Source organism: Euwallacea fornicatus, chromosome 34 (assembly GCF_040115645.1).
Source record: "Euwallacea fornicatus isolate EFF26 chromosome 34, ASM4011564v1, whole genome shotgun sequence".
NCBI classification, from domain to species: domain Eukaryota; kingdom Metazoa; phylum Arthropoda; class Insecta; order Coleoptera; family Curculionidae; genus Euwallacea; species Euwallacea fornicatus.
The window spans coordinates 1464555-1486439 of record NC_089574.1 but is presented as its reverse complement, the minus strand read 5'-3'; the positions used below and the strand labels follow the sequence as shown (position 1 = coordinate 1486439).

Below are 21885 nucleotides of genomic sequence, written 5' to 3'. Positions count from 1 at the left end.
AGGAAAAAAGATCTCTTGTTAATAATCTCTACGAGGCTTCCTTCTTGAGATATTTGAAGCTTAAAGTTCGCCGCATGTCTTGAACAATAATTTTAATGAACTACATATGTATCTATTCTTTCAGTTGGATCGAAAGAAATCAAAACTTAAAAATACGTTACAAATTACTTGAAAACGTAGATACCAAACATAAACACGAAAAAATTATATTTTCAGTAGATGTTCGAAGTGACCACCATTGACTTGCATACAAAGATTAATCCGACGCAAGAAATTAAAATGTACTCTATTCGTCAGTTCTTCGTCGTTCTTTAAAATGTTTACTGCATTTTGAATTCGTCCCCATAGTTCCTCTTCGCTATTTATGGCCGTGAAGTATACCATGGACTTTAGAGTCCCCCATAAAAAATAATCCATCGGAGTTAAATCCGGTGAGCGCGGTGGCCATGGTACCGGAGCATCATTTCCTCCACCTATCCATCTTCGATCATTCTTTTAATGTAGTGTTTTAATCAGTGTTAATTTCGTGCACTTTCCCCATTTTTAAAAATTCATCGCTGTGAAAGCCACAAGTTGAAACCAACTGCGATTGTTAGTCAAAGAAAGGCCATAACGCACAAACACAAAAGTTAATTAATACCAAATCTCATTTCAGATTACTTAAACAAACGCACTGTTTAGCCAATGCAACAAACGGCAAAATAATATTTATTGAGGACGTAATAACTATGAACAAACGACTGTACCTTTCTGGCGCTCAATCGGCACTAGTGAAAAATTTAGGTAGAGGAAAACGAAGTAATTCTCTTATCTTAAAAAATCTGCAGGCGACTGATTGTTTATGCGTTCTGAAGAAAATAAAAAAATTGTAGATGGCGCAGAAATTTGTTTATAGCTCGGAAATTTAATATGTTTGTAAATAACTTAACGTTTCTATAAGTGGTCTCGAACTTTTGGCAGGCAGTGTATTTTCCTTCTTTATCCGGAATACAAACTGCACGATTTACGTTTTAAAAACGCCCATTTTCTACCTCGGAGATGATTTTGGAAGATCCCGCCGAACCTCTCGGCCTTACCTTTCGATTGGACAATCTCTCCCGAACACCTCTTATTCGAAGCTCCAATTGTGGTCAGAATGAAGCTCAACGGGAACATCGAATTTGCAGTGGGAACGAGGAGTGCTTGGCCACAATTGAGGTTTCTTGAATACGAATGGGGTACGTTTCTCGTTATTTGCCGAAATGGTCCTGTACCACACGAAGCCCTTTCTGGAGCTTCAAAAACAATTTTTAAATTCATCTAAAAGACTTTTCATTTCCCGACAGTGGATCAAGAGGTCTTACTATGTCGGCGAAACCGCAGACAAATCTTCAATGGCATTTAAAACCCGCTTCGCATTCGTTCCTGCAACGGCAATTGTGCGCGGGAAAGGGTTGCTTTCCGCACTTGTTGGGAATCTAAGATTTATTACAAGAATTTCAACAGTAAAATTTTTAATGAGGAAAAATTATTGAGACCCGAGAGAGCTCTTGCGTTCACTAACGTTTTTTTCCCTTTCTCGAAGGGATTGTTCGAATTTACTTCAGATTGTTTCATTAGATCGCAGATATCTCCGTCTACTAGACGTTTTCTAAATGAGATTTTTTTGTAGTCGTTTGGCAAATTACCTTCCTCAACCTTCTGTCACCTCCACTTTCCCTTCGGAAGCTTCGCAGGACCTGTTGTGCATGGTCCAACGATATTAAATGCCGAGCATTCGGATCGTTTCAAACGTTTGTTCGACAAGTCTTCACATACAATTGACCTCAGTATTGTCAAACAATTATGGAAATTAGAGGAGGAAAAAGTCCCATTTAAACAATTACGATGAGATTGGATCAATGGGTCGACGCAAGGGCGTGGCAGGTAAGACTCGATGAGTACGATGGGTACGTAAAGATATTTGTGAAAGACATAGGGAAGTGGTGCGAACGCGGTTTCGGTAACTTAAATTTCTACGTGACGCAGGCCGTGTGCGGACACGGGTCATTCGGGACGTACCCGAAACGTATAGGCAAGGCTAATTCGGACATATGGTGGTACTGCGATGCCCGGGACATTCCGGAGCACACTGTGTTCGAGTGTACCGAGTTCGCGGAACACAGGAGGAGGGCTGAGGCCGCGTGCGGGGTAGGCATAACGAAGGAGAAGGTGGCGATGCTGCTGATGAGAAATAGTGACACGTGGAACGCTGTCACGTGTATGTTGGAATCTATATTGAGGGAAAAGTGCCTCTACAGGAGGAACCTACGTGACCGCGCTGACGAAGCAATTTAACAAGAGTCGGCAGTCCAAACGGAAGCACATCACCTCGTCCACCATCTGAAGGAATGCTCCTGCGGCGGTATCCCGACGAAGAAAGGGGAGTTTTTTAGTGGGTAGGCGTCTCTCCTCTCTGGCGGGGAGGGGCGAATCCCACATAACCCGGTCGCAAGACCACCAGATCGGGTACCTTTGGAAGGTTTTCCTCCTCTACAAAAAAAAAGGGTCGACCCAAAATCTGGAAGCGGTCAATGCAACTGCCGAAGTAATTTAACTTGGTGCGTGCCGTTAACGCCCTCCTGGTAGCGCCACTGTTGCCATTGGTTTTGGTATAATGCGGTGCTTCTTGGATATTTTTTAACGCTCATGAGGGAACGTCCGTCTTGAGACGTCGAATTTTCGGATTTTTTTTTTTTTTTTTTTTTTTTTTTTAATTGAAAACCACCACGCTATTTTGCAGTTTTCGCCAGGGTGAGCTAGTTTTATGGTCAAAAACGAACAAATAATTCAGTCGTTTGATTCACTTTAGTTCCGAAAATTTTATTTCCAAGTTCGCGGTAAAAACGTCCGATCTCATGTCAGAATGGCCATAAACAAAACCACAGAGGTGGGATAATACCTTCCGACGTTTGCCTCTCCTTTATGGCAAGCTACCATACATATTTATTTATATGTGTCGGTGTAGCAGCAAAGGGATTTTTCCATTTGTGTCATAAGATGAAAGTTTATTTTTATGTTAACATTCGCGATTCGCAGTTTTAACGTACGTATCCTTTTTGCTGTTATGTTGCCGGTATGAAACAGACAACGATTATTATGATTATTGCTCCTTCCGCATGTAGATTTTTTTATATAGAGATATGTTTATGTTTTCTGCTATATTAAAACATGATGCTAAGGGGAGAAATATCCGACGTAACGGTGTTGCTATAGGGATTTAGCCCGCGGAGTGTGGAAAGGATACTTTTCCCCCTTTCGCTGTGCTGACGTTAATTCACCTATCTTTCCCCTAGTGTACGTTTACTCTCTGAAAATCTGAAATTTCTCTTGCCGGCAGAAATCTTTTATAGTTTCGGGTCTTTTGTGAATTTCCCCGAAATCCTTTTCGGGAGTTCCTTTCCACGTTTCATAAATTTAAATTTCAATAGATAATTGAAGGACACACTTTTTGTCATCTGTCCACATCAATTTTTAACTAGTTTCATTACTTCTCCCCGTTTTCGTCATGGTCAAAATGGGGTGCTTGTCTCGTACACTGACTTTCAAGAAAACCGCAACACCAAGAAGAACGCATCGTACACGTTTGAAATTCTGTCATCACGTTGGGTCGGGTAATGGATAAAAACGATCAAAACATCAAAAGAAAATTATCGTGAATAAGTGAAAAAATTTAATAATAATTTAATAATGGGTGGTATCTCCTCTCAAATGACTATATTCCTGTGAGCGACGTGGCGTGCTTAAAATTAAATTGTCAACATCTTCCTGTGGTATTGTACCCCAGGCAATCTGCACCTGCTCGCGGAGTTCATCTATGGTCTCTGGAGGGCGAGCTAAACGTTGAAGTCTCCGACCCATTATATCCTATACATGCTCTATAGGGGACAAATCTGGAGACCGAGCTGGCCAAGGCAAAGTATCCAAATTTTCAGCTTCCACATACCTCAAAGTATCGTTGGCTACATGTGGTCGCGCGTTATCCCGTTGAAATGTGCTTGCAGGATGGTCGTGCATGTATGGTACAAGAACCGGTTCTAAGACACTATTAATGTACCTCTGAGCATTTAATCTATCATAAATGAAAACAAGAGGAGACCGACTACCATACTGGATGGCACCCCAAACCATGACACCTGATGTTAAACCTGAATGACGCCTTTCCGAAAAGTCCAAATTTAATCGCTCTCCTCTGCGCCTTCTAACACGTAACCGTCCATCAGATCGCCATAAACAAAATCGGCTCTCATCACTGAACACGATTCTTCTCCACTCATCCACCCATTGCACTCTCAGACGACACCACTCCAGTCGGGCCACCCTGTGGTTCCGTGATAATGGAAGCCGTCGCATAGGACGATACGAATTCAGTCCAAAACTTCGAATTCTGCGATACATGGTACTAAGGGAGACCCTTCGATTTAGGGTGGCTGCCCAGTTAGCACCAAGAGACGGAATTGGTTCAAACGGGGCGCCTGTCGCTGAACGACGAAGTCGCCGGTCTTTGCGTCGGTTCGTCATCCTTGGATTGGACTACCACGATGACGATTTACTGACCCCTCGTTAGACCAATCTCTCCAAGCTCTTAGCGCTGTTGATGCGTTTCGATCCAATCTGCGTGCAATTTCGCGGAAAGGTAAACCTGCTTCATGCATACCAACAATTCTTTCCCTTTCAAAGGAAGTTAACTGAATTTTGGCGTACACGAGGCATTTTGCACTACCACACATTCAATATGGTACTAACAATAGTACCTTTGTCGTTATCCGCCTGTAAAAAAATTTGCAAAAAGAACGATCGTCACAGATAAAAAAGTAAAGAAAAACTTAATATCGCATTAAAATACGAACTTGAAATTTTTATCATTTTTTTCTCTTTTCAAGTCTAAAATCATACCAAAATTTCAAATACATACAATGCGTTCTTCTTGGTGTTGCGGTTTTTTTGAAAGTCAGTGTATTTTCCTTGCACCAACACTAGGTTATTACACTAAAGAAAATTTCTAAGGGATTTTGTGCAGATGTTTGGATGATTTTAGCTAAATTGATCAATATTTTCGTGTACCGCCTAAAATTTGGCGAAATGATTCGTTTGACGGCCCTCTCAAACCAGCTTCAATCGGAGAACAATGGATACGAGATGTTAAACATAAAAATTCCAAAAGTTGCAAAAATCCATGCTTAAACTCTTGAAGGTAGAAAATCAGTGCCTTAGGAGTGCTAAAATGAGGGTGAAGCGATAAAAACATAAAGTGAATTGTACGGAAAAAACAGTGCAATTAAAAAATCGGAAAAATCGTGAATAAGTGAATGGTAAGAGATTCTAAAAATCAGTAAAATATTCCAGGTATTAACGAAGCAGCGGAGAACTGACGAACAATTTACCGTGCAAAAAACCTATCAGAGCATTAACAACACGGGGAAACCTTACCGAAGTTTTCAATCAATTTTCTAAATTCGTCCTGTGAAGATTAGTTATGTGAACTGCAGTTTAATGTAGTAGAACGATAGAGCAAAAGGAATTGGAAATTGTTTCTCCCGCAACTTCTCCTCTGGAAAGATGAAGGAATAATATCCTTTAATACATTCGGGATTATAACTGATACAACGGGAAATTTCGGGCCGAAAGGATTAGACCGAAACTAGTATAAGTATTGTGCAAGTAGTAGAGAAAGTTGATTGTCAGACGTATTTCATAACATTGCTTCAGTTGGGATCTACTTGCGAGAGAGTTTTGGTAGGTTTTTTTTTTTAATCGCGAAATTCAAAACACACCCTCTCCGTCACTGAGTTCCGGCGTGAGAAATTTGAAAAACTCCATTAAAAAGTAATAAAATTTTAAATATTCTTGATTAGTTCAAAACCGGAGAGTGAGCGAACTACATTTGAGGAGATGGAAAATGCTATTTAAAAGAACTTGGAATGAAACGAAAGTTTGGAAAATGTTTACGCCAATAATAGATTTTATGTACTCACGAATTACAACGTAATCCACTAATGTGGGTCATAAATACTGAAAATTGTGCCTTTACTGGTTGAGAGAGAAAACTGCGGAGAGTACGTACAGGGTTTTCTACATTCGACCCTCAATACGGGAACTTCGGGAACCCTAGGAGATAGAGAGTCGGTTAAATGGAGGCAAAGTTGTGTCTTTGCGAGAGAAGTTCTTCATCTCTTTAATTCTTTAAAATGTCTTGGTTGGAATATCCGCAAGAAACTGATAATTGCTATTTCTTCTGCATGAAATTACATGGAAACATGGAAACGGATAACGTTTTCTTAAGGTAATATTTCCCGCGCTGCGACGTGAAAATAGTTTTTCGAAGATGCGACGTTTCGGTTTTTCGAGATCGCCATCAATTTGTTTTCCAATCGAGGATTGTTATGAACCTTAGACAAACGTAAAGCTGTAAAAAGTTAAGTACATAGTATTGGTTATTTCTTCAACTAGTGTGCAAAATACTATATATAAGAAAATTGGTGTGGTCACTGCATTGATAATATCCGCTTCTTGGTCCGCCTCCACGTAGGACTCATAACGTTTTCTTGGCTGGTTAAACCTACCACAAGTTTGCAAGTTTTAGCTATGTAAGTAATCTCGAATGGCTTCTGTGTGGTTCCGAATATTCTGCGTATTCTTCAAAATATTACTGAACGGCAATATTACTTACCATTAAAGAGCTGCAGATCTGCAGCATATCACGTTTTTCTCTGTTAGAAAATTCCATTTTCCAGCGACGAGTATTAACACGTTAACTACCAGTGCATGATTTTTCGTTAATGAAATATTTTTCAAAACAGACACATAGAACGCACCTGCGACGCTGATCGCAACGCATCTATGCCTGTCATTGATTGATGTCTGACATTTGTTGAACTATTCACTTTGACGTAGGCATTTTCAATTTCTACCACGAAGGTGGAGCAAGTGGGGTGCACTAATGCAGAACATGAAAATGTTGAGGTATTGTTTATTTTCTGACCTAGACGTCGCAAATCGGCAGGCGTGAGACATGGCTGTTTTTTGATTGCCGATGACTAGCCTAATTAGCGAAAAAAGGTCAAGCCCCTGTTAAAAAAAAAGTTGATGATGGTGTTGAAAAACCAAAACGCCGTGTCTCTGGAAAACTGTCTTCATGTCGTAACGCGGGAAGAAGGTGCCTTAAGAAAGCCTTCCCTATTTTCACGTTTCTATGCAATTTAAGGCACAAAAAATACAAATAAAACAGTACTCATCGTTTTTTTGTTCAGGATATCGCCGGAAGTATTCGGAATGTTAAAAATATTTAAAAGGCAAATTACTTCTTCTATAAAAACAAAACTTTGCCTCCATTTAACCGACTCTGCACCTCCTACAGTCTCCGAGTCCTCACGTTGACAGTCGAATGTGGGACACCCTGCACGAATATCATGACGCGCAAACTCGGACACATAAAGGGTCCCCAAAAATAGAAATTAAAAAAGTTTAATGCTCCAAAGAGACCTTCTCCACCATTGATTTTCGGTGTGGGTACTTCCCAAAATTTTGTCAAAAAAGCAGTATAAAAGCATTTTGGATAATTCTGAAAATTTGGAAAAATTTTGGAAAAATTTCGCTTAAAAATGGCCCTGTGTACGAAATTTGGGTTATAGTTATTGAAAACCCCGTCTACAAGCTGAAGCAAATTTAACAAATATGACGGTGAACTTACCTCGGGTGAGTTTTAGTCATTTATAATACTTCTTTGTCGGTCTCGAGATTTGAGTTTCATTTACTGAAGAAAGTCTATTGAAGAAGATAGTGAAGGTGCACTGAAAATTGCGTTGCCTATTTTCTGGCTTTCAGGGGAAATTTGTCTTGATGCAAATCCTCGTTTTCATAACACAAAAATATCCTTCCCACTTAGGCAAACATGAATGTTTCGTATTTTCATAACCGTCAAGCTTTCGTGGCAACATAATGAAAATGAAATGCGTTATACCATATAAAATTACTTTTCGTGCCGCTTTAGATTTGTAACAGTTTCTTTTAAGGCATGTTCTTCTGAGGGACAAGAAAGCGCCCTAGCCGAAGTATGGATTGTTTGAAACAGATGCGTAAACCCAGGAATAAAAAAGTCGTGCATTGTTAGACAGTTCATAAATCACTTCCTGAGAGGAAACATTTTATTTTAAATTCAATGGAAATTCAAGTTAAGCCATTATTTATGACGAAGGGGTTTCACATGGTCCAGCAGTTTTAGGAGAGGGTGATTTTTAAGTAGGAAGGCTTACGGCAAGATTATTTGCTGAATCCGGCTGCATATATACAGGGTGTTTCCTAACTACGTGTAAAAAATTTAAAGGCGTAATCCTCGACTAATTTTGAGTCAAAAATTTTTAATAAACATATGTCCGCAAATGCCTTGTTTCCAAGATACAGGGTGTTGAAATGTGACAAGAAAAAGAGATTTCATTTCCAAAATGACTCAATTTGGGTGTTTGAATTTTAGAAAAGATAATTTTTTGGGGGAATGCTTTAATGATTAATCATAAGAATTGCTGAAAATGACCACCATTACTCATAATAATTACTCATCATTAAGGTTTGGTGGTTGGGAGCTTGGTGGTTTGGAAACCTTTCCATGTCAATGCGCCTCGCTGCCAAACACTCACCATCAGCAAGGTCGTAAACAAAAACCATATTGGCCATTTCTTGATTGGTGTAATTAGGCATTTGAAAAATTTTCAAAACTGAGGTATAATCTGATTTTTGGGACACAGAACTAAATTCTTTCACTTTAGAGAGTAAAACACCAAAATAACACTGACTATCTTGTTTATAGTAGTGGAAGTAGCAAAAGAAACTAACAATAAACAAATTAGTAAATACCACCAAACCTTTTTCAACGTCTTTCAGTCAACACCCTGTATCTTGGAAACGAGGCATTTGCGGACATATGTTTATTAGACATTTTTGACTCAAAATCAGTCGAGGATTACGCCTTTAAATTTTTTACACGTAGTTAGGAAACACCCTGTATAGTGAATGGCATATTTTTTTAAATCGTAACGAAATCGTCGTCAAATAAGCTCCAAGAGGTGAACTTCTTAGTCGAGTACACCAATTCCAACTAATGCCATCCCCATAAGGTTTTCTTTCCCTTCGAGTCAAAATAAATCTTGGACGATCTACCGGAAGCACGTTGTGCCTTCGTGATAATATTATCTAAGTGTGTGTCTGTTTTATATCTGAAGTTGCGTTGGAGAATTTTCTCTTGACACTAACAACCTTTCGAACGCTTTTTGAATCCAGTTTAAAATATTTAGAGGTTTTTAATACGGTTATTATAATGTATGGGACTCCCACGTATAATAAATGGGCACCTTGTTACGAATGAAAAAAACCAGATCCCGGATTTGTCCCCGCTCTATAAAAACGAGCCTCAACGCTTGTCATCTTGGAAATTGGTAAATATTACACGCCAGATTGGAGGATCTCAATTATATCAACTGACGAGTTCGTTGATTTTTTTTTAAGTTAGAGCAATAGCCCCAAGTGTCATTTACCTGTGCGTAAGAGATGAAGTCCTTAACCTTTCGGGGGTCGCGCGCGGAGTCTCACTCCGCAAGATTAATATATTTAAAATAATTCCGTGATGCGTCACCTGCTGATGTGGCGCTGCGCAGTAGTCTCATAAAATGCGTTAATAGTGGCGCATGCGCTTTTGTACGTCATTTAGTGCGTTTCGTCTCGGTACTTTCTTCATTGCGGACGGAAATTTCCCATACGACCTTCCATGCCTTAATTTTGTGTTTAATAAAAGTATACAACTAAGTTAAAATTGTGTTACTAAACAAGGTAAGTCGGTTTTTTTCTTCAAAAATGACATCTATATGTTACGGCCTATTAATTTTTTAGATGTGTTCTTAGGAAGACGAACAGAACCATTTGAAAAAACTTATGGAAGAGTGTTTGTGGGAAGACATACCACAAGATACTTTTGACGATGACGATGAAGATTTGGAAGAGGATGATCTGGTTGAAATACAACGTATTGATAGCAGCACCGAACGAGAATATTCCGATTCTGAAAGTGGTGAAGAAATTTCAATACAGGGGCCTACTTTCACTGGTAAAGACAAAACAGCAATTTGGTCAAAACATCCAATAGCAAGACATGGAAGGACTCGAAAAGAAAATCTTATAAAAGATCTTCCAGGTGTCAAAACTTGTCTAAAACGCGTAAAAAAAGAATCAGAAATTTTTAGTCACTTTTTTTCGGATAAAATTCTCAACGATATTGTGATTCACACAAATCAGCATATACTAGGGAATCGAGATAATTACCAAAGAGAAAAAGATGAAATAGACTGAAATCTATATTCTATCTTATCTACAATCTATAGCGGAATAGTAGTCCGTGTGCGACCTTCTATGTCTCGATTTAAGCGCGACCTCCAAAAGGTTAAAAACCATTTCTAGAGTGAGGGCTTTCTTGTTCCAGCTTCGGCAATTTAGGCCGATTCGTTGCCGTTATGCTTCTCATTATATTCCTACGTTTTCGCATTATCAAATTGTCCTCACTAACGTAGATCTTGTTTCTCACCCTCACAATAAAATTTTCAAGGAAAACTGCTAAGATTATTTGACGATTTCAGCCGAACTCACCAGCAGGGGCCTCAAGCGTTGCCACCAACAAAAGAGATCATTGTCGATTTTTTCAAAATGAAAAATTGCCGTTTTAACCGTCACCAAATGGAGCCGGAAAAAAATCACCAAAATGGCGGAGAAGTGAGGACTGGGAGATTTTTGAAATCCGCAAAGAAATTTGGTGCTGTTGAAGCCGTAGAGGCGGAACGCGCATTATGCCATGTAAAAGAACTTTAAAGATCTACCGGAACTTTGACGAAATGACGAAGGAGCAGCCAAAGTGAAAACTCTATAACGTTAAACTAAACACCAAATGATCATTCCTAACAATTTAATTGGAGATGTGAAGATGCTCAAAGAAACTTAACGAAGTTTTCAATCAGTTTTCTAGATTCGTCTCATGAACAACAGGCATGAGAACGGCCATTTAATGTAGTAGAATCATGGAACAAAAGGAAATGGGATTTGTTGCTCCGCAGTTTCTCCTTGAAAAGATGAACGAATAATATCCTTGGAATGAGGGATTATAACCGATACAACGGGAAATTTTTGGCCGAAGGGATTAGAACAGGAATAGTATATGTATTGTGCAAGTAATGCAGAAAGTTGGATCTCAGACGTGTATATTTCACAACACTGCAAACAAACCAGTTCTAGACCCTCTTCCATCCAGGAAATTTAGCATTTTGCAATTTTCCATTTTTCCCTGGAAAATTTTTAAAAAATTACTTTCAATATTGCTCAATGGAAACCCAAACAGGAATTATTGTTAATATTAGAGCATGATGAGGGCACTTTACGCAAGGACTTTCGTGCGCGAAGAAAAATTATTGGTGTATTAGAGTGTGAAAACAGCACTTTGCACGAACGAACATATTTCACGATCTAGGAGTTTTAACCAAAATCATATTTGCATTTCCCCTGGGATAAACCTAAGGAGAATTATTAGAATAAGGGGATGGCATTTTTCCATACATATGTTGGTAAGCAAAGTGTGGTCATTTTGATGTTTTGTTAATAGGGCCTTCGTGAATATTTTCAAAGCAGTCAGAGACAAGGGTATCGGGTGTCCCAGCGAGCCCCGGACATAGGAGATTTACAGTTAAAGTTGTTACGCCTTACGTGTCGGTGAAATTTTTTGAATTCGGAGGCATTTTAAGTCAAAGCTGTGTAAAATTGCGGAGTAATGACTGGTCGTAGGTACCATGTACCTCACACACCTGTACCAGTATCTCCATGTTAAAGTTTTTCGATTGGACAATCCGTGCAGACGCCGAAAAATTAAAATCGTTTCCCACGTTAATCTTTTATGTCCGGGCTTCGCCCGGACACGCGGTATACGGTTTAATTCACGAAACTCTTTCTGTACTTCACAGGCTTCACGCCAATAGTGAGGCCACATATTTTCAAAATTAATACGTGGTAAGGACGCTACAAGCTCCGTGCACCACTTGTTTAAGGACTTGTGCATTATACCAAAAATAATAATGACAACCCCGATAATAAATAACCAGGAGTGCTATTTTAGTTCTCAAGAGGACAAGTTTTTACCACCGAAGTTGATCAATAAAGAACACCACGGTTAAACCAAATTAAACCAAAACATTGACAAATTAAGCGACAACCGTGCAAGAAATAGGGTTATGTTTAGACGTTTAAATGTATTTTTATCCTTTTTTATCACATTAAATTTATGACTTGTCATTTTACGTAAGACACTCTCAGTCCTTACATTTCGTGAAATGAATGAAAAGTTACGTGATTTGAACCACATGTACTTATTGGCTACAAGTCAATTTTCTGAAAATTTTTAGCAACCAGATCCGGTCCCACCCGGAAAAAGTGGTACTCTGAAGTTTTCTTCGTCCAAGCAAGAAATTTTGTAGAGACTTCCTTTGAAACAAACCTACCATAAAGCATTAGATGGTGAAAATATCACTTTCTGTACAAGGAGCTTTGGTGTAGGTATTCTCGTATTTTGCAAATATTTGGGACTTTATCCGTTAACAGACACAGGTGCGAAGGATATGTATTTAATTACGTTAAAAATCATAGTTAAATTTCAATTCCAAGAATGAGATTTTTTGGAAAGTTCTATCACCGAAAACAGCCTTGCGAGACCATTGAAATTGTAATAAACTCTGTTGGTTCAAGAACTGAGGGGTACAAAGCAACTTTGACACGAAATATTCCAAATAAAAAAAGTTGGAAAAAGGAAAAATTTAGAAACGGCCCATGCGCAAAACACATATTCTACGTCAATAAATTTACGCGTATTTTCCTAAATATGCTCTTTTATATAGAGTGATTCAATAACAATGGGACAACCGAAAGCTGTAGATACTGCACGTCACATGGTGACGGTTAAAGAAAAACTGATTGATCCGAAAGTTGATAGTTTTGAGTGTATACAGGGTGCTGAAAGCTAAAATTTCAATACATTTTTTTGCCAGTATCCTCAAAATATCTTGGTTAGACACTAAAACGTCACTAAAAAATATGTTTTTTAGTGACGCATAAGATACGTTTTGCAATTGAAAAAGAAAAAGTACACTGGCTATGTTCCGTCTATAATTTCTTATATTATTAAATGTGAATACAGCGTTCGTCAGATTTTTCTCTAAAACAAGAATGCACAATTAATGGGATAATACTTGCTCTTTCAGATTTTAAATGACATTTCATGTTAGAGATACAGGGTGAAAAGTTATTAACTGTGAATTCTGCGAAATTGGCCTTAAGCGGCGCCCTCTATAACCTAACGGAAATTACAATTACAAAACTCATTCGTCACCCAAAAAACGGAAATTTACATATTTTGAAGTGTGTGGCAGGGATATTTTAAAAATAATGTCGAAAAAACGAATTAAAATTTTAACTTTCAATACCCCACATATACGAAACGATCAATTTTCGGATAAGGCACTTGTTCTCCATTTGTCACCATTTGACGTGCAGTATTTCCAGCTTTCGATTGCCCCATCGTTAACGAATCACCCTGTAAATACTGAACTTTTCGGCTTGATAGATCGAGCAACTGAGAGGATTCGAATTTGGCCGCAAGACGAACGACTAAGGTTTTCAGAAAGGGTCTGGGTAAATCTGTTTTATATCTGAAGTTGCGTTAAGAATATTCTCTTAACACTAACAAATTTTCGAACGCTTCTGAATTCAGTTTACACTATTTAGAGGTTTTTAATACGGTTATTATAATGTATGGGACTCCCACGTACAATAAATGGGTACCTTGGTGTGCATGAGAAAAGCCAGACCCTGGATTTGTCCACTCTATTAAAAGCCGCAACACAGAACTACAGCGTATCAAATGAGGACTGTTTGATGGTTGTCTTTGGACAGATTATTTTTTCGTTATTGTCAAATCGGTTTCGACGATTAACGTATTTATAAATTTTTAAACAGTTTACAGGACCGGTGATGCTATCGTAATCATCGTTGGTTGGAGGTGTCTTGGTCGAGGTGGCATGACGTCATCTCCCACCTTCAGAAGAATTAGAGTGTGGATAAACAACGAGCATTTGAATATTCGGGGCAGTTCTACCGGAGGTGCTACCGGCTCAGATGATAGTCTGCTATTGAATTGCTGGGTAAAATGACGGCCCCCAAGATCAATTATTTCTTCATAAGAGATCGAGTCCCTAAGTGATCATGTGCGGAGTGAGGACTTTCATGTTCCAATTTCTGCTTTTTAGGTTGTTTTGTTGCCGACATGCTTATTATGATACTCCTACGTACTCGGATTTTCATATTATTCAGTCACATACTTATAATTTGATAGGTGTGTAGTCAAGATGTTAGACATGTCCGTACATCTTTTGATATAATAAAATTCAGCGAGAGAACTTTCCTGATTTCTCTGTGTGCGACCTAGTTACAAAAATCTATAAGGTTTGTTATGCAAACGACTAAGAATGAAAGGTAAGCGCAAATTGCACACGAAGACGGAATTTGAAATGTGCACTCTATGTGTTATTCATACAGCTTCGAAGCATTTGGTAGGTATTAACTATATCAACACTGATGCATCATTTCCATAATACTTAATACAAGGCTAAAGAAACTTTAAATCTCCATCTAAAAGTTGGAATTAAGAACAATACTTTCCACATTGTGTTGAAAATTTACTCGGAGATTGCAGCGATAAAAGGAAACTTTTACTTCTTCAACTTGCTTACTAATTGTATTAACCCGACCCCGCCTTTCCGATTTCAACCAGGTTTGAATTCGTGTTAAATATTTGCGATCATCGCTAGATAGTTGATCTGTTACGACGCTGTAGAGTCTCTTCCTGCAGCTCTTTGAGTCCAGGTCAAATCTTTTAAGTCAATTTGAGACCGGGAGTCACGTTATGAAACCTGTAACATTGAAACATATAAAAGCTCTTCTTTAGAGCTTTCCAAGTGCCTGAAAGACTTTCAGGTAAATATTTCAGTTGATTATTGCAGTTCCAAAGGAGTTGCTCCAAACTGGACTAGACTACCGCTATGATTAGCAGCACGAATTCAGCAATGTTCATCAACGACCAGCAAACTTCCAGTAACACGCAGGAATGCCTACAAATGATTAATAGGTGTACGAGGAGAAAATGAGCATTTTTTGGCAAAATTCAACTTCATTGGAGACATATCTATTAAAAATGTTAGTAATCTAAATCCCTTATTATCCGTTTATCAGGTAGATGATGAATGTCCTCCCGATATAATCTTGATGGTTTCGAGGCAAAATAGTTATCGAACATCTTTAACTTAAGACATCCGCTGGTTAGCTCGATGGGACTGCATTGAACTGAATAAGTGGAAGACAGAAGGAGCTAAGTCTGGAAAATAGGCCGGTTGCTGGAGAATTTTCCAATTCACAAAGAAGTTGAATTCGTGGTCCGGGCTTGCTGCAACTTTCCGGCTTCTGTAGCCGACGAATGGGCCTTTTCCTTCAGAATTTCACTTAATTTGGTCATTTGAGCTTGATAATGTTCAGCTGAAACGGTGCAGTGAATGACTCCCGTTCGATTCCACTAGACACATAATAGAACTTTCTTGGTATGAAGATTTCGTTTTCTAATTGATGCGGATGGCTAGCTTGGATCGTCCGATGCTTCTCTACTATTCGGGTTGTCACACAGTATCCACTTTTCACCTCCCACTAACATTTCGTGCAGAATTGTACAGAAAATTCTTTTATGCCGAAAAGGCAAGTTTACGCGGATACCAACTCTGTTATTTTTCCTTCTCTTAAAACTTTTCCATTATATACAATCGAACTGAAATTGCTTGTTGAGTCATTCCTAACTGTTGCGCAAGTTTTTTTCAGTTTCGCATGAATTTTCGCCCAGTAAAGTTGGAAGTTCTGCGTCTTGAAACTTTTTTCTACGACGTGGGTCGTCCTCAAGACACGAATTTTCGTCACGAAACCACCTGATAACAATTGAAGCACCAACAAAGCTGTCTCTCCAAGCGGAGTTAATAATTTCTGTAGTTTCAGGACCAGTTTCGTACAGCTTAAAACAGAACAACAATGATACTCTTAAGCAGGCTTCATGCACTAAATGACAACGAGCAATAACTAAGCTGTACATGCTTAAAATTGTGGATAAGTTGGATGCGTCTAGGTGTGTTTTTTAATGCAGCCGAGTCCAGTGCTGAGTTTCTTTCTATACACCTATAATAATAATAATAACAATTGTTTTTTAAGCGAAACAGTGAAGAAAGAGCAGGTATTTGAGTATCTCACAGTGTAACATAATTTCATCGTATAGCTGAAGTTAGTTTAATGCCAATATTTAATTTTTCACTATTAGTTAATTGGGTAATGCGTAAAGCATCCCTTTTGCACCACGATTTAAAAACCACCGGCAAAATACCCGAGAGCCGCAGCATTTCCTTTGAAGTTTACCGAATTTTATGCTTCAAACGAAATTGTGCCGGCCTAGCAAGTTAACATCATGCCAATGTTTTGCAGCCTAGTTCGGCGGGACAGACCGAAATCATAACCTAGTTCAGCATACCCTCGTCTTAAGATCAGATAGTTCTTAACGAAAATTTTTACAATATCTTTCTCTCCGATCTGTGGGTTGTTTTTCATAAGTGAATAGTCTCTAACACCAAGTTTACACCATTCAATTTTCGGAAATATCTTACAAAAACTGCCATGGATTTCAAATAGCGCCGCCTAGCGACTTTCGTGTCGAACTAGCGTGAAGTGACGTAGTGGCCGCGTCATAGCCTGCAAAAAGACCTTTCTAACAAAGTAATGTAATGTAGTTTTGCGTTTAGTTAGTGTCGCGAACGCTGCATTTTTTGAGCTGACATTAAAAGCGTGACACGCCCTATTGTTTCAAGAATTCATAAAAAATCTTTCTACACAAGTTGTGGCACATTGTTCCACAAATTGATATTTTATATTAAAAATACACGTTCGGTATTTAAAAACGCCCCCTAGCGGTATAGTTACGAACTTCAAATAATTCTCCAGCGACTTCTCCTGGCCGATTTAGGCATAACGTCTTTTTCCTCAAGATTCCAGAGTAAATAGTTTTCCTGGTATAGCCGAAGTCTTCCCTTATTTGAACACCCTCCACATGTGTTCGGTGGAAATGTAATTAATCCTGCCGCATGCACAGGTCGTTCAGTATTCGAATGATTCTTTGACGAAAAAAGTAAAGTGACGTAGGCGATTCTCGGGGTAAGGTACACGTTAAAAAATAATCGAATTGGTCATATTGCCTAGAAATGTGTTTTTCATTGCGTAAAAACATGGTTACCAACGCCAGGAGCGCTTACTCCATAGTAAATTGATATTTTTGCCTGAAAATCTAACATTTCCAAGAACGGGCGAATGGGCCGATGTCGCAATCGGCTGCAAATTCAACCGTCGAGCAGGGGACAAACTCAACGGTATTACCCGTGAAATCCGTAGAGGGATCAGTCCGAAAACCAGTAGAAAAGGTATCAAAACTAGTATAACAACTATCAGTGATTGTAGAATTTCCATGACGCTCTGACGCACACGCTCTTCGAGAGTTAGAAGAGGAGAGGCGTGCAGCGTGAAGTTAAATCGATCAAAATCAACCGATTCACGGCAATTTTGGTGTTATGGCAAAATCAATCAACAACCGGCTATTAAAACATAAAATATGAACCAATGGAGGGCAATTAATTGCCGAAACACTTGTGGAATATTGTCGGAGGACATCAAAAGCTTTGAGAACAGACTGAAGTAAAGATTTTTGGAACTCGTGAAATTTAACTCGCATTTTTTCCCTGCGAACCATTAAAGTAACCGCTAGATTTAAAAGAGCGCGTTCGCCAAAATGTCAAAAAACTGTATATTCGTTTTTCGATTTCCGGACTTCATTGACGACGCAATGGCCCCCCAACGTATATGTCGCCCGGTATGAGCGGTCAAAGTTCCCCTCAGAAAATGCATAGAACGTTAATACCGCATATGTGAAAGACGAAGCGTCATGTGTTTTACACTGAGTGCCCATAGCACGTAGAGCACAATAGTAGTGAACCTCACTCTTCATATTTTAAGTATCACCTCTATCGAAATTGACGTCAATAAGTTGGTAAAATTGAGTCTGTAATCATTGGCAACAACCGGATATTTAGTAGCCGATTCGACTTTTCTGCTCGGTTGTATCACAAAAGCCGTTTAATATCGAACGGAAATTGGATGGGAAATGAGATGCTTTGACGCCACGCGATCTAATTGTTTGCGTTAGGGGACATGCTCTAAGTCGGATAGATTTTTGGGAATCTGCTCAATATATTTAATCACTTTTTACGAGTGATTCCGTAGCAAATCTAGGACGCAATGCAGCATTTGCGGGGAAATTTAGCGCGTAATTATATTTATTTTTAGTTATTTTTAGTGGAGTTGCTTTGTTCTGACAAAGGTCCACTTTCATATAAATAAACTGAATCTTCCATTGATGAGTATAAACAAGGCAGCTTTCTCGGGATTTTAAATATTTATGTTGCAAAACACGGCGCGCATCGTGCGAAATGTATTGCCTCCGTGCGAAAAATACTTTTTATAGCAAGAGCTGATGTACGCAGGTAGCTTAATGAACGACCTACTTTGGACCGTTTGCGTATGCACAACATTGTTCTCTGGAATTGGACAATTTTCGGAAAACCGTCCTTAAAACGTGATAGAGCCCATCGGGCAGAATCAGTTGAACACGCGAAGAGTGTCGGTTTTGAACGTGTGAGGTTGCATCCACTTACAACATGGGACTAGACAAGAACCACTCGTCGTGGCCTTTTCAGCCATTTAAAAATGGGAGAAACAAGACGGGGCATGGTACTCCCCCACGTTTATTAACGGAATATATATAGGTATATCAGAAATAACAAATGTTTGGATGGGATAATATACGTTCATTATTCAGGGCAGTAATTAATTAGCTCTATTATATGTTTGTGGCTTTAATACACACACGATGTGTATGTTCCTAAATAGCTCTGAATAAAGAATTAAGTGCGTACATCAGCTAGATAACATGGCAAATTGACATTTCCAGTATTTCGAGTCAAATTATTATGCTCCGGCAAAATTAGAGCACTTTGAAAATTAAATTAATGTCGGAAATTTACATTTTAAGTTTGCTATAACACGAAAAATTCAGAATTTCCACATTTTAAAGATGCTTTATGCAATTTCCAGGCGTTGGCTTAATCCACAGCAGCAGCCAAACAATTGCAAAATTTTATCATTCCCTCGAGCTCATGTTGTTGATTTTTACAATATTCAAAGGCTCAAAAGAACTTGTTCGTAAACATTAATTTTACCAATTACTTTGAATGAGCCTTTTACGTAACCGGTTAGGAAGTGCACTGTTTTGAGTAACAATTGCGATTATGAGGTTCTTGCATACGGTACGGGCCCTAAAACGATGCGTCGTCGTAAGAGTGCGAGGGCCGCAATACGGCATGGGAACTAACGATTTCTCCCCTGATCTAGCTTTGAAAGAAACGCCAATGACTGTTATGACATGAGACAGGGTGTCCAATTGTCGTGGCTCATTTTTTCCGCAAATAAACGCAAGTGGATTGTCCGGAGTGTCCCAGAATATGCGAGCGAGTTATGCAGATTTACGCAGAACGAGTTACCGTGGCGAGTTACTTCAAATTTTAGTTCTCCAGGCGAATCATGTGGAAATATTGATCCCGGACAGGCCGAAACTGGTTTTTACTGAAATGGCTTTTAAAGTACTTCACTTAAAGTAATAATACTTATAATCGATTCTAATTCTGACTTCCGTCCTTTCGCTATATTATGATGGACTTTTAGTGTCATTTTTCAGGTCAAAATTGATAAAAGCAATTACCTCTAGAAGAGTTATTCTTTCCATCCGATTTTCCCATGTTTCCCATTAAAAATACTGCATAAAACCATTAAAAAAAAGTTCTCGAGGACGAGAAATCGTTCAATTCCACCGTTTGCGAGCGAGAGCACTTTTCACTTCTGTTTGTCAATTATTTCGGTTATGGCCCAAGATAACGCCTACGGCTGTTAATTAGCGACTTCAAATTAGATAATCCGGGCCTGCGTTTTCTAATTTGCTATCCAATTTTTCCATTCGCTCTAAAAGAATAAGAGCGGGACCCTAAAGTAAAAGTACTTCGGCTTTCCCTGAAATACAAGCCGTATTATAGTCAATCAACTCGAAGTGTTCTCGTTTGTAAGAAAGCATTCAATTTAAAAATTCTGGGAGATAGCCGAAATCCGAGGAGAAACGAGAAATGTCAACAGTAAATAGCGGATTTACAAGTGCATTTTGCATAGGCACATGAGTGTGCAAAGAAATCCGATCTGACTGTGCTTTATTAAGGGAAGGCAAGAAATAAAGTGCAGTTCTATAATGAGCGAACTTAAAAATATGCACTTTTCGCACACGTACGAGTGCGCAAAGTAACTCGCATCGAGTCGCTAAATTTTTTCGTACGACTGCCGGAAACAGGAATGCGGTGCCGAATATAAGTGCAATCGAGGGAATAGTATGCTCTTTGCGCACGTATGCGAGTGCGTAAAGTGGCCCGAGTCGCTTACTAAACTTTTTCGTACGTACGTAAGGAACAGAAATGCAGTCGTCTAATTGGTCGGTTGAAAATTGTGCTTTGCACACGCGTAGGAACGTGTAATGTATCCCGAGTCGACTTAACCGCTCTACATTTTTCCTTACCAAGGTTCCGTAATAATTATCTGACTGAAAAGTGCTTTTTGCACATTCGAGAGTGCAAATTAACCAAGCCCGACTATTTACATAAAGTCAGCATTTTTCTTTATTGAATATTCATTGAGCTTACACCCAATTTATTTGCTCTAAATAGAAATCCTAAATTGTCTACATGGGTGCTCGGGAGAAACAATTTGGAGGGAGAACGTCCGCTAGTCATGCCACATTGAGGCATAACGTGCATTTTCCCACAAAATACGTTTATCGTTGTCTTTTTCAGGGCGATGACCGTTGGAGGAGAAACTACCTACTCCATAACAGGGAAATTGCCGGAAAATGTTTAATTTAGAAAATGTTTTCGTTACATTTCAAACCGCATACGGATGGAGTTTCCAGTTATGAGAACTGGATTGGATTTTGGAATAATTTTCTAATAATACACATATTTGTTGACAGCAGGAGTTGACCTGATGCAGTTACATGAAATATTATTTCAAAACTTTTCAAGCCGAATTTATGTTACTGATTCAGAGATAAATTGTGTACGTTATAAAATAACAAGTTTGACTTCAAGCATTTTTCTGGAATCTCGAGTTCCAGCATTTTGCTGACTATTGCATTTCTCGCTCTCGTTTTGATTCGATTGAGCGACCCCTTTCTCAATAGAAGCCGTCTAATATATCAGACAATGTATCTTGTGCATGCTTTTAAATTTACTCGAGGGGTGCACCGATCCTCGATTAGAAAATGATTTACGGAGGCTCAAATTATTTCATTTTCTTTCAGTTGAAAGTTTGAAAAAAATCCCTCGAAGAGGATTAGTCTGAAAGTGTTCTAGTGATATTCAGTTAAAAGGCACCCGCAGAGGTGGCGGCCTCCCCGCTCTAAACTTGAACGTAATTAATCAAGCTCAGACAGTCTCTATTGATGGGTGAACAAAAACTTAAAAGGGAAAAAAATGAATAAAAACATCGAGCTTCTCTCTTGTACACTGCGTGCGTGTGAGAAATATTTTATGGAAACACCCGTGAGCAAGTCGTTGCACGACAACACGCTTT

At 38.9% G+C, this 21885-nt stretch overlaps 3 protein-coding genes across 3 annotated transcripts in view; 1 reads left to right on the top strand and 2 right to left on the bottom strand.

Moving 5' to 3' along the window:
* The window catches only part of LOC136348665 (gastric triacylglycerol lipase-like), a 108161-nt gene that overhangs the window by 7246 nt on the left and 79030 nt on the right, over window positions 1-21885 (bottom strand). The gene's annotated exons all lie outside the window — the stretch shown is intronic.
* The window catches only part of LOC136348668 (somatostatin receptor type 2-like), a 127850-nt gene that overhangs the window by 44477 nt on the left and 61488 nt on the right, over window positions 1-21885 (bottom strand). The gene's annotated exons all lie outside the window — the stretch shown is intronic.
* Window positions 1867-2316, top strand: LOC136348605 (uncharacterized). Its single transcript, XM_066299546.1, has one exon. It carries the CDS (start codon window positions 1867-1869, stop codon window positions 2314-2316), a length of 450 nt encoding a protein of 149 aa, XP_066155643.1.

Bases quoted from the DNA above. Each gene is read 5' to 3' on its own strand.
- LOC136348605 (XM_066299546.1), top strand. From the start codon at position 1,867: ATGAGATTGGATCAATGGGTCGACGCAAGGGCGTGGCAGGTAAGACTC.